Source organism: Squalius cephalus (genome assembly GCF_949319135.1).
Source record: "Squalius cephalus genome assembly, chromosome: 11".
NCBI lineage: Eukaryota > Metazoa > Chordata > Actinopteri > Cypriniformes > Leuciscidae > Squalius > Squalius cephalus.
The window spans coordinates 23,543,884-23,556,165 of record NC_137132.1 but is presented as its reverse complement, the minus strand read 5'-3'; the positions used below and the strand labels follow the sequence as shown (position 1 = coordinate 23,556,165).

The following is a 12,282-nucleotide window of genomic DNA, read 5'->3' as shown; positions in this document are numbered from 1 at the left end:
CATATTTCTGATCTTTAAAACCTTAAAACAAGTTGCACACACACAATTTAGATTTTAACTTTATTTAATAAGTTGCACTGTACGCTAAAGGAAATTCAACAGTTATTGTAAACACACTACTTAATAATACAAAAGTCATAATGTAATTAATGTACAATGTTAAAATAGAGAAAACATCACACTTTACACATGTTCAGTTTGGCTTCAACAAACAAACAAGTAACTTTAGCACCAATTTGAGGGAGCGATGGGGTCGGAGGTCAGACTGTCTGGCTGACATCAGTAGAGCTTCTTCCTCTCTTCACACTGCGGGCCTGAGAACGGAGCTCGACAGCGACAGGTGTTCGGAGACACACACTTCCCCCCGTTCATACACCGCTTTTTACACACAGCTGCAGACAGACGGAGGAGATATCACTGGCTTCATTTTGTCAATTTTGAGTAAGCTTGTGGATTTACACACATACAACAGCATATAGTAACTGCACGACAAAAATCTGATTCTAGAGCAGTTGAAGAGTCTTGCTTATGCATATAAGAGTCTTGGTGTCATCACCCACCTGTGTGGCAGGCTCCGCCTATCCATCCGTCTGGACAGCTGCAGATTCCAGGAGCCACACAGCTGCCCCCATTCCTGCATCCCTGCGGACAGATCGCTACGGAAACAGAGATAAAGGATCAACATGTGTCCCAGATACTGCACTCACATCTAGGCACAACAACCCAAGAGAATGTACATGTAAATCATGATTAATTCACGAAAAATAACTTTAAACAAAACACACATATGGGTTTACGAGTGTATTTTATGTGGCTTAGCCTTAGATCATTTAAATAACATTAAAATTAACTGGTTGCACTGCATTAGGATACACCAGAGGAAATAATATATCAGTTAGACTAAAACAGTGATATTTTATTATTATTTATATACTTTTATAGTATTTTTTAATCGTTTTGAATTACCTTTTATTTTTTAGTCTTAGTAATGTTGTTATATGCTTTTGTCTTAATACATTTTTTAAAATATTTCTATTCAGCTAGGCTATCATTTATTTTTATTTTTTTTAGCCCAAGACAACATTTAAAAATTTTGTTATGTAAAAAAATAGTTACGTTTAAGTTTTCCATTTGAAAAAAATTAAAATATAAAGATTCAATTAACTATTTACTATAAATTTTTAATAGTTTTACATTTACTTAACAATAGATCAGGATGGCGCCATATTTAATTTTCGACTGTGCTGCAGTCGTGGCATCAGAACCCCGAAGATTAATTCGCCAGTGATTCGCTCGAGATTTTCCTTTGGGTTTTTATAACAGCGTTTTTCAATTTATGTGTAAAATAAGATCTGTAGTAAACATAACTTTACAATACAGCGGAAATCACACTCACCCGTACTGAAAACGCAAATTTTGAAGCTGTTTAGAGAAGAATGTTTGGGGTAATTTACATTGTAGAGCAAAAAATTCAAGTATCGTTAAGTTATGTTTACCACAGACTTTATTTTACTCATAAATTGAAAACCCCCATTTATAAAACCCCATAGGAAAATCTTGAGGGAACAACTGGCGAAGTAGTCTTTCGGGTTGCAGCACTCCGTAAAGACTTTAAGGCTTCATCCGAAATCACTTACTTCCTTACTATATAGTAGGCAAAAAAACAGTATGTCACATAAGTATCTCCCAATTCACAGTACTCATAAAAGAGCAGGCAAAAAGTACCCTGATGACCTAGAGATTCTGAAGTGTGCATATGGTGAACACTTTACTATCCAATGAGGCCATGAGAGGATTTATGAATGGCAGTGAAGTGATGCAACTGACACTGGTAAGTCACATGATAATAACAACATGGCGAATGTAGTACGTCCAGATTACATTCAAACTACACACGTTCATAGAACCTTTTATAGCGGTCGCAAAGTAATTCCTTATTCGAAATAAGTAGGCTACCTACTCAAGGGAGTGTGATTTCGGACACAGTCTAAGTCTATCCCTCACAGCCTCGTTTCCATCTGTGTAAAACTCAGTATGGCATCTAATCTTACTATAACTACAAGCAGAATTGCCAGCTCTAATTGCTTTGGCAATGGGTGGAACTAACGCAAAATCCTTAATTTCATTGGTTAGCGTTCAAATGTCCCCACCTTCATTTTGATAAACCAAATGATTTTAGCAATTTAGTGTCGGCCCAGATCCGGCCCACATCTGGTATGCATGGAATCTACATATACCAGATGTGGCCCGGATCTGGGCCGACAGTATGTTGCTGTCTGGGGTATTAGCATGAGAGAAAAGCATTGTAGTTGACAATATGTAATCTAGAGGAGACAAGACATGAGTGATTCAACAAATTAGTGTTTGACAATTGTAAGTTAATGCTGTTAAACAGATGAAAACATTTTACTTTTTGTTAACATTTAGCGAGTTTTTAATCTTGGTGTGTTTCACATTTTAAAATGTGATATTTATGATAATTCTTCTGTTTATGAAAATTTGCCACAACAAATATATTCAAGTTATATACATATATAATGTTATTAATATGTTAATGTAATTTATATAATGCTTAATTTAGATGAAATATACTGTCATTATGGATTTGTGAAATATAAGTAAAACAAAATGGGATCAACAAACCGTCTTGGCATCTGGAGCCGGTCCAGCTGGAGGGACAGATGCATTTTGCTTCTCCATTCACAGCAATACATTCACCACCGTTCCAGCAGCCACTTTCACACACCACTGACAAATAAACACACACACCGACTGTGAATTTTCTGTGCTGTTGGACTCAAAAGTTCTTTTTCATTTTTGACTTTGTTTGTTCTTTTTTTTTAGTGTTCAACTTGCAAGCAACATTTAAAAACATAATGTAAGCTAAATCACAGTTACCTTTGTGACAGTATTTTCCTCCAAATCCTGAAGGGCATCTGCATTTTCCAGGTCGAAGGCACACTCCACCATTTTTACACTTTGGATAACAGTTTGCTGAAATCGACATGCAAATCATGTGAGTAGTGGCCCCTTAAATATATAAAGCACAAGTTTGACACTCACACAAATCCACTTCATAGCAAGTAACTTGAAACATCACCATATTGGCAGGTTTCTCCCTCGTATCCTCTTGAGCAGAAGCAGGTGTTGTTTCGGATGCAAATCCCGGCATGCTTGCAAGGAGGGTCGCACGTTGCTTTGGGGTCAAAGACAAAAGGAAGAGCCACCCCACGGGGCCCGTCGGACCGTCCCAGACAGACGCCAGCCAGAGCGGCAAGTGCCACCAGCAAGAGCTGCATGGGCATACAGCAAAGCACTGCCATTTTCACATCCACACTCTTACAAGGAACCAGAAAGACTGAGAGTGCTGGTGAACGTGTTTGAACAGAATACTACACTGTAAATCACCTACAGGACAGACATGGTACAGCAGGGAGCCACAGCTGGAAAAGTACTAACTGAGGAATGTGTGAGACAGGATTGAGAGACAGACAAGCTCAGAGTGTGTGTTTAGAGGAGTGTGTGTCGTTGTCTGTGGTTTATAGCAGTCCTTTGTGAGGTTTGTACCTGAAAGTCCATCAGCAAGTGGTCCCAAAAGGTCATTTGAGACCAAGCGGCACTTATTTCAAAGAAAGACACACTTATAATATCTTAGAATCACTCTTACAGTGACATATTTCACAAAAAATATGGTTGTTTTCATTTTAAAATGACAGATATATTGAAGTTATTGGAAAATGTTCCTAGTTAATGTGATGGGAACTTCATACATCCATTAAAATAACACTGACACCATTTGGTTAGGAATAATTTAATACCGGTATGTGTATATATATCAGATTTTGTAATGTTTTCCAAAGAAGTTAATTATGATCACAAATTAATTTGATTATTTGTTATTACAGTAAAAATAGTAGCATTGTGTAATATTATTACAATTCAATTTTCTATTTTAATATATTTTGCTATGCCATTTATTTCTGTGATGGTAAAGCTGTATTTTCAGCATCATAACTCCAGTCTTCAGTGTCCCATGATCCTTCAGAAATCATTCTAATATGCTGATTTGATGCTTAAATGAAAAAGAACAAAACATAAATGTATTTTTTTTTAATGTAAATCTTTTGGCACTTTTTTTTTATCAATCGATGTATCCTTGCTGAATAAAATTAATTTCTTTCAAAAACAAAAATCTAACTCACCCCAAACTTTTGAATGGGAACGTATGTATAAAATAGAGTACATCTTTAAGTGTGCCCAGATATGTTTTGGGGCCAGTAGAATCAAAAATCTCACTAAAAGAGTTAAGAAGAAAACGACGACACATTACAATTGAATCTGTTGCAGTAGAGCAGAACTTCTAAGAGCTATTGTGAGTATATGCAGTCTTATATGAAGTCCAAACTGTGTCTTGTTTATGTTACTGTCGTTTAAAAGAAATTTGTCTCATATTCACTTCGCTGATCCCAGGAAATGTGAGGAAATGGATTCTGCAGATGTCTTGAGAATTTCCCTCCTCCTCAATGAAATTCCAACTGAGATTTCAGACCACGGCTAACGTGTTTCCCTCTCTGAATGACATGTATGTATGAACTAAAAAGGGTAGTTAGGTAATAGGTAGATTTTTGATCAGTGGTTATTTTTATGTGAAATTGTTAAATGCTTTGTTGGCAAGCCTGACTCCAGCATGCCATAGATGTCAAACTTAACAGTTATTGTTATGTAAGGGAAGGAGTTATATAGTAACTCTATCTCAATCTTTCTGAAATAGGTGGTTCAGAATGGTAAAGGCATGCAGAAACATTATGGTCTTTGTTTCAGAGGCCCATTAAAGTGGGACCAGAGGGATCTGCTGTTCTGAGACATGAGAGGAAGTGAGCAGGAACTTTAATGACATCAACAGATGTGCAGAATCCTTCTTTTCAGAAGAAAGTGGAAACACGGCATATATTAGGCTTACGCACAGCACATTGAGAACACAAATGCATACGGGTACCATTTGTGCCTGAACATTTCAGCTTTATGGAAAGACACCGTTCCCAAATATTAGTGGTCATTATTATGACTTCTTCCATGCCAGTTAATTATCACGCCCAAATGTAAGTGGTTACAAAACTAAAAGCTATTTTATCATTACTAAACTTTAAACCATTATTTTACCCCCACATTTGATGGTGTTTTACCTCACTCGCGTGACTATTCCTTCCTGGTCTATTCCTGTAATGAAGTACCGCATCTTGTAAGCGCCATCTTGTGGAGTATTGTGACAGTCACACCACTTTTCTCCACAAAATGAATGAACATTTATTAATGGGTTTTGACTAAAAGCAGAAGAGACCCAGTTTAATAAAAAGTTATTTAATAAGGTGTTATTTCAGGCTACCCCAGTCCGTACTTATTTAATTCACCATAACATGAACACAAGAAAAAAATATTATATTGTAACATTTTACTTGGGAGAGTGCTGAAATGCCCACAAAATATTTTAAGACAAAATATACATGGACACAAATTTCATCAAAGAAATTCAATTTACTGATAAATCCTTCCAACAAAATTAAATATCATTCAAATATATTGATGTAAAAGTGTCATTCCAACAAAACACAATTAGCCAAAAGGTTAAAGTGAATGAGAAACATTATCTATTATCTACACACCAACACCAAGAAAAAAAAGGTTGAATTTAGTCAAATATGACAACAAAAATGCATCAACAGAAGTCCATTTCTTAATACAGAATCAAATACCTTCCTTCCTTTTTTCTATTCCCTTTTTTTTCTTAACTAATATATTCCACAGCTTCCTGCTGAGGTAAATTTACATTATATTTTATTGACGCCTGATTCATGGTCAGTGTTGTACTTGCCTCAGAATAGCCCACTTCGTTTTTTATTTATTTAAATTTTCATAATTTCAAAAGTAGTTTAGACATTCGTTCTAAACATTCCCTTTGAACATAAATTCTGGAAATAAAATAAAAACTCTTTGCAGTAAGAGGTTGAAAAATCCACAATATGGAGTTATATAAAATTCCCATAAACTGAAGTCGGAGTGTGGTTTCAGGCAAGTAACATTCCATCAAAAATGAAACCATCTGTTAATGGTTTTGTTGATATACTCCGTCAAAAAAAAATCTACCGAATACCTGCTCAACAAAGAGCTAAATAACAGAATGATACGAGCATGACTCAATGTTTAAAATGGTAAAAAGACAAAATAAACACATCAAAAGAATAACGGAGTAAAGTCAAAGTGGTTTAAGTGTTTGCAGATCTATGTAGAATTTTCTGCTGCTGTCATTCCTTTTCCCAAAATATACTAAAGTGCTTCTGCCTATCCAAGCAAAACCTCCATAGAAGTGCTAAAGAATCAGTAATGATGTGGTAGAAAGGATATCAGCTCTCTGACTATAACTCTCTGATCAATCCTGAAGTTGCCACCCTACAGTACAGACTTAATTTTCAGACATTCGTAACACTCAGGACAAGCCATTTTTTTATCACCACATAAGAACATTAAGAATTGTGGGTCATACGTAGGGGCGTCACTGTATCACACTCATGCGTCCGCGTGAAGAGGTGGTGTTTGAGCCGCAGTCCACGTACAGGTACTTTTCCTGAGACACCTGCTCAGCATGGCCAAAGTACACAGCGGTTACAGTCGTTCTGGAGAGACATTTTCTTTGTTAGTTGAAGTGGAGAACATAGGCGTTTAAGGCATTTAAGGAATTATATATTGCTCTTACTGTTTAAAATGTGTGTAAACCAACCCTGCAAATGTCTTTTAACATTTTTTGGTTAAAGGTGCAGTAAGCGATTTCTGAGAAACACTGCTTATATTTGAAATCAACCAAAAGAGTCACACCCCCTCCTTTCTTTGCCTGCCCCAATCATCATTCATCTCCGACCCAATCATCAGTGGACACACCCCCTACTGCTGATTGGCTCACTCTCTCCTCCTCAATCATTAGTGGACACACCTCCTACTGCTGACTGTCTCACTCTCTCCTCCCCCATCATGAGTGGACACACCCCCTACTGCTGATTGGCTCACTCTCTCCTCCTCAATCATTAGTGGACACACCTCTTACTGCTGACTGTCTCACTCTCTCCTCCCCCATCATGAGTGGACACACCCCCTACTGCTGATTGGCTCACTCTCTCCTCCCCCATCAAGAGTGGACACACCCCCTACTGCTGATTGGCTCACTCTCTCCTCCTCAATCATTAGTGGACACACCCCCTACTGCTGATTGGCTCACTCTCTCCTCCTCAATCATTAGTGGACACACCTCCTACTGCTGACTGTCTCACTCTCTCCTCCCCCATCATGAGTGGACACACCCCCTACTGCTGATTGGCTCACTCTCTCCTCCTCAATCATTAGTGGACACACCTCCTACTGCTGACTGTCTCACTCTCTCCTCCCCCATCATGAGTGGACACACCCCCTACTGCTGATTCGCTCACTCTCTCCTCCTCAATCATTAGTGGACACACCTCCTACTGCTGACTGTCTCACTCTCTCCTCCCCCATCATGAGTGGACACACCCCCCTACTGCTGATTGGCTCACTCTCTCCTCCCCCATCAAGAGTGGACACACCCCCTACTGCTGATTGGCTCACTCTCTCCTCCCCCATCATGAGTGGACACACCCCCTACTGCTGACTGTCTCACTCTCTCCTCCTCAATCATTAGTGGACACACCTCCTACTGCTGACTGTCTCACTCTCTCCTCCCCCATCATGAGTGGACACACCCCCTACTGCTGACTGTCTCACTCTCTCCTCCCCCATCATGAGTGGACACACCCCCTACTGCTGACTGTCTCACTCTCTCCTCCCCCATCATGAGTGGACACACCCCCTACTGCTGATTGGCTCACTCTCTCCTCCCCCATCATGAGTGGACACGCCCCCACTGCTAATTTGCTACAAGCGTGTTGTGTTGCTCAGTCCGATCCACTTTCAACAGCGGTTCTCAGAAATCACTTACTGCACCTTTAATTTTTATATTATCTAATAAAGATCTACCATTCTTTACTAAACTTATTACACAAAAAATAGTAAATACAACTACGAAAAAACTGAATACAGTAACATTTTACTGAATATTTATCTATTGAAATACTTTTTTTATGTTCATTTACATTAACTGTTTTAAGCACACCGATTCACTAAAAGAATACTTACTGCATCATGACGACAATGTTATGCACTTTAATGGACTGCATGGTACAGTAGTCACTGTAAAAACAGATACGCAATCATCACAATACGCATTTTAGAACACTGTAAGATAAAATGTCTTTATGAAAGTTTTATTGATGTAAGGCGAGACTGGCAAATACTTACAATATGTAGTTCATCTCATTGGCTATGATAGTGGGGACAGTGTAATCAACCTAAAAATGAGACAATGACATTGACAACATGTGTTATATAAGTAATTACACACATGGAGAGAAACTCAGATTGCAAAGTCATTTGATTAAATGAAACCGCTTTATTGGCAGGATACAGGTCATTTTCTTCCTGCTATCTTAATGTTTGGCTTTACTCCCATGTGATTTTCCTCACTATGAATACATATTTAGGCTGTATAATCAAATTTAATCAAATAAATGCAGTCATGGTGAGCATTAAAAAATCATACCGATCCCTAACATTTGAACAGCAGTTTATGTGTGTGTGTTAATATATGAAAAATATTCATTGTTTAAATATATAATATAAAATTATTAGTCAAGTAATGTTTGCTGAAGTATAACAATTTGATATTAATAAATAGTTAAATAATTAATATAGTTTCATATATCAACACACACACACACACACACACACAGAATATAACAAAACTTAAAAGGTTGTTTTATACCACTGATCTAAATAAATGACCACACACCTGTCGCATATCCAGGGGGCTGATGGTGGTGACATTACTGACGACAGACTTTCCAATGACAGTCTTGTAGAATTGCACCTGGGCTGTGATGTTGGCCACGTGTATTGGGTAGTAATTATTGTTGGTGATGTTAAGGGTATTCTGAGAAAAACAAAATACCGTTATTTAAAATTACACATGACAACAAAAATTAGAAAATACTCTGGCAAAAGTCTGATCAATCTCATTATCAAGTTCAATCCCTCCATTACAGAAAGAATAGAATCATAAATGAAACAGGTAATATTTGGTTATCAATCCTGAAATACAAATTAAAAGGGCGTGCTATAGATATTACCGTGATATTTAGGTATATTATCCGCTGGTCTCGGTCATAAGTGACATAGGCTGACTTCACCCCAACATAAGAGACGTCAATAGTCCGAGGGAACAGGAAGAACACAGCCAGACCAGAAAGCAGCAGACACAGAAAGACGGATACAGACACGTACAATGTCCTAGAACAGTGCAAGAATACACAGTTGGTCATTTTTTATATTATATACATATACAATGTTGGATTTAGGATCTTTGGTTTAGGATCCAATTCTCACTATTAACTAGGTGCTTATTAATATGCATATTACTAGGATATTGACTGTTTATTAGTACTTATAAAACACATATTAATAATTTATTCTGCATGACCTTATTTTAAATCCCTTAATCATACCCAATACCTAAACTGAACAACTACCTTACTAACTATTAATAAGCAGCAATTAGGAGTTTATTGAGGCAAAAGTCGTAAGTAATAGTTAGTTAATAGTGAGAATTGGAGCCTAAACTAAACTTACGTTCGTCTTGGCTTCAGCCTCTGGTCGCTGTATGGTATCAAAGCAACTAGCTGGTTTTCTTGGTCTGTGAAAATATTCAGGATAGGAATTGCACATGATTACAATAATGATTTATTGATGCCCCTTCGTTAGAGAACAGTTTAATAATGTTAAACATTTAGATTTGCATATAACATTTTTGGGATACAAAGAACAGTGTAGATGGATGGATGGATGAAAGGGTGGATGACAGACGGATCTGTTCTTACCTCTTGGTATTCTCCCTGTCCCTTGACAAGTAGGACAGGTAACACTGTCTCTGCCTGTGAATTCAACATATGGAAACTGTGACACATCGTCTTTATTGTCCTCAGTGTTCGAGTCTTTAGTGAGGTTCTCCTGGTCCTCTTTTTGCTTTGGCAAGGAAAACAGAGACTTCCCCATGGTTGGGCTTGCCTTAAAAAAAGAGAAAAGAAATCATCTGTGATATTTAGTGCATTAAAATGCAAGTCATGAAAGATCATCCAAGTATAGATCTTCATGTTTTGTTGAACTTAAGCACATATTTTCCACGTGACTTAAAGTATGCAGCTCCAGGCAGTTTTATAACGAAATTCTATATGTAAATATCTCATTATGCAATCAAAATATTCTGGCTTTCCTCATCTAAACAATATATTTTCAGTTCGTGACAAACATCTGATAAACATGCGTAATGTGTGATGATATGCAAATGACACACAGCTGATATGAGAACACAATGTACACGACGGCCGACGTTCTCGTGTTCTTGATACTGATGCTATGTAACAATAACGTGCATTAACTGCATTAACAAAAGAATGCAAAAAGTGCGATGCATTTAAAGCGCATTATTAACACACTGTCACGCACGCGACGAACGTGGTTTTTAGATTGTGATGTAAGAGCAATTGGGCCTAAAAACTGATCAAGCACCATTCGAAATAACTCCTATTTCAAGGTACGATATGAAAATATAGTGGATAGGATATTAATTAAGGTTTACCTTTTTTTGAAGGGTCCTGCCTTCTGTTTGTATAAAATTACAGTTACTATTATGTCGTTACTCTGTCCTGACTGTGTTGTTCTTCTCCCCAAGCCGTGTTTCTACAAGCCCCGCCTCTTAGTTTATTCATTGATATGACGCTGCATTGTAAACTTCGCGTGATTGGACGATAGTTACGTGCGACACTGTTATAAGCCAATCATATTATATAAGGCGGGATTTGTCGGACTGACACTCTCTAAGCCACGCCTCTCTGTTGATAGTTGCACTGCAGGTTTCAAGGCCGATTGTACTGTGTACATGTGCAATGTTTTGCTTTGCCTTTATTTAGTCTAAAACCACAGTTGAATCCAGATGTGCTCATGAACCCTACTATTGTAGATATTGCATGATATAGAAGTAAAAATGAAAGCATTGCATCTTAAATTGCATAAATTGAATGTTAAAGTAAATTAATAATAAATAAAATAAACAAATACTAATGATATCACTCGCCAATTGCATGAATGTAGGCGTGTGTATTTTTATTTTTATTTAATTTTCTCGTACAAGTATAATAATTGACAGAGTGATGGGAGAGTGCAATGGAAGAATGGTTGCACAAGATGCGATGCGTCCGTTTTTATTACTTTGGTGAGTTGTTTGTGCAATCAGAATAAGAAAAAAAGTGTCCAACCACCAAGTAGGCCTGTGGTTAACACTTCTCAAAATGGTTTCGTTTTAAGCTCTGCAAAGATATCATCAGACAACCTAATGAACAAAATAGTGACATGAAACTGACACAAATAATGAAGTTGAAATTTTTGAAATTTATAATATTATGTAATTTACAATAATAATTTTATACGCATAATACGCATTCACCGTGAGACTCCCGCGATTGACACTCACGCTACACATCCATTTTCTCATGCACAGAAAAATTGCGAAGCAAAGAGGACACGGAGACCGACAGACTACACAGAGCAGGTTACTTATGATATAAAAAAATCTCAGCTCTCAGATTCTGTCAATTTTATTACGAAATTCAAACAATAAATGGGACATTCTACCAGAAACGTACATTTCCACTTATAAAAATCTTGGGGGAAAAAATATATTTTTCTTAAATCTGAACGTTGAGTCATATGGAGGACATGTTAAACTATGAGAGAAACATATCATCCCATCTCAGCATGTTTTTATGATTGAATAAAATACAGTTTTATATGCATTTCACCCCTAAAATGTCAGGCCCTGTCACAGACAAATTTGTATTTGTTAGAATGGTTTCATAATGAATTTCTTTGATACAAATAGCATTTTCTTATTGATCACATGTCCCTGATTGTATCTAACATGGTTTTATAATTCCTTTAAGAAATATAAGTAACTTTTCGGTCAACTGTAGTACACAAAAATCACAGAATACCCACCAGGCACTCATATAGTTGTAAAATAACTACCTTTACATAGGAGATTTTTACAAAAACATAGTAGTGGATAGTAGTGGATATATATCCCCACCTTCATCTACACAGGTAAAGAGATTA

General features: G+C 37.1%; 2 protein-coding genes across 3 annotated transcripts; both read right to left on the bottom strand.

Annotated features, from left to right (window-relative positions):
• Nucleotides 1-49: 49 nt before the first annotated feature.
• On the bottom strand, nucleotides 50-3,413 carry seraf (Schwann cell-specific EGF-like repeat autocrine factor). The gene is made up of 5 exons (XM_079885044.1): nucleotides 3,101-3,413; nucleotides 2,899-2,994; nucleotides 2,644-2,748; nucleotides 561-656; nucleotides 50-392 (listed from the first exon to the last, which is right to left on the bottom strand). Exons 1-5 carry the CDS (start codon nucleotides 3,321-3,323, stop codon nucleotides 280-282), a joined length of 633 nt encoding a protein of 210 aa, XP_079741170.1. The 5' UTR covers nucleotides 3,324-3,413; the 3' UTR covers nucleotides 50-279.
• On the bottom strand, nucleotides 3,216-10,886 carry tmem106ba (transmembrane protein 106Ba). 2 transcript variants are annotated; one of them, XR_013822657.1, is made up of 9 exons: nucleotides 10,751-10,886; nucleotides 9,993-10,179; nucleotides 9,745-9,808; nucleotides 9,246-9,405; nucleotides 8,909-9,049; nucleotides 8,359-8,408; nucleotides 8,197-8,250; nucleotides 5,184-6,668; nucleotides 3,216-3,293 (listed from the first exon to the last, which is right to left on the bottom strand). XR_013822657.1 is itself a non-coding variant. In XM_079885043.1 (8 exons), the coding sequence occupies exons 2-8, from the start codon at nucleotides 10,165-10,167 to the stop codon at nucleotides 6,548-6,550; spliced, it is 765 nt and encodes a 254-aa protein (XP_079741169.1). In that variant the 5' UTR covers nucleotides 10,168-10,182; nucleotides 10,755-10,863; the 3' UTR covers nucleotides 5,286-6,547. The 2 variants fall into 2 exon arrangements, 1 of the variants encoding a protein (XP_079741169.1); XM_079885043.1 differs by lacking the exon at nucleotides 3,216-3,293 and having other exon boundaries at nucleotides 5,286-6,668; nucleotides 9,993-10,182; nucleotides 10,755-10,863.
• Between the last annotated feature and the right edge of the window lie 1,396 nt (nucleotides 10,887-12,282).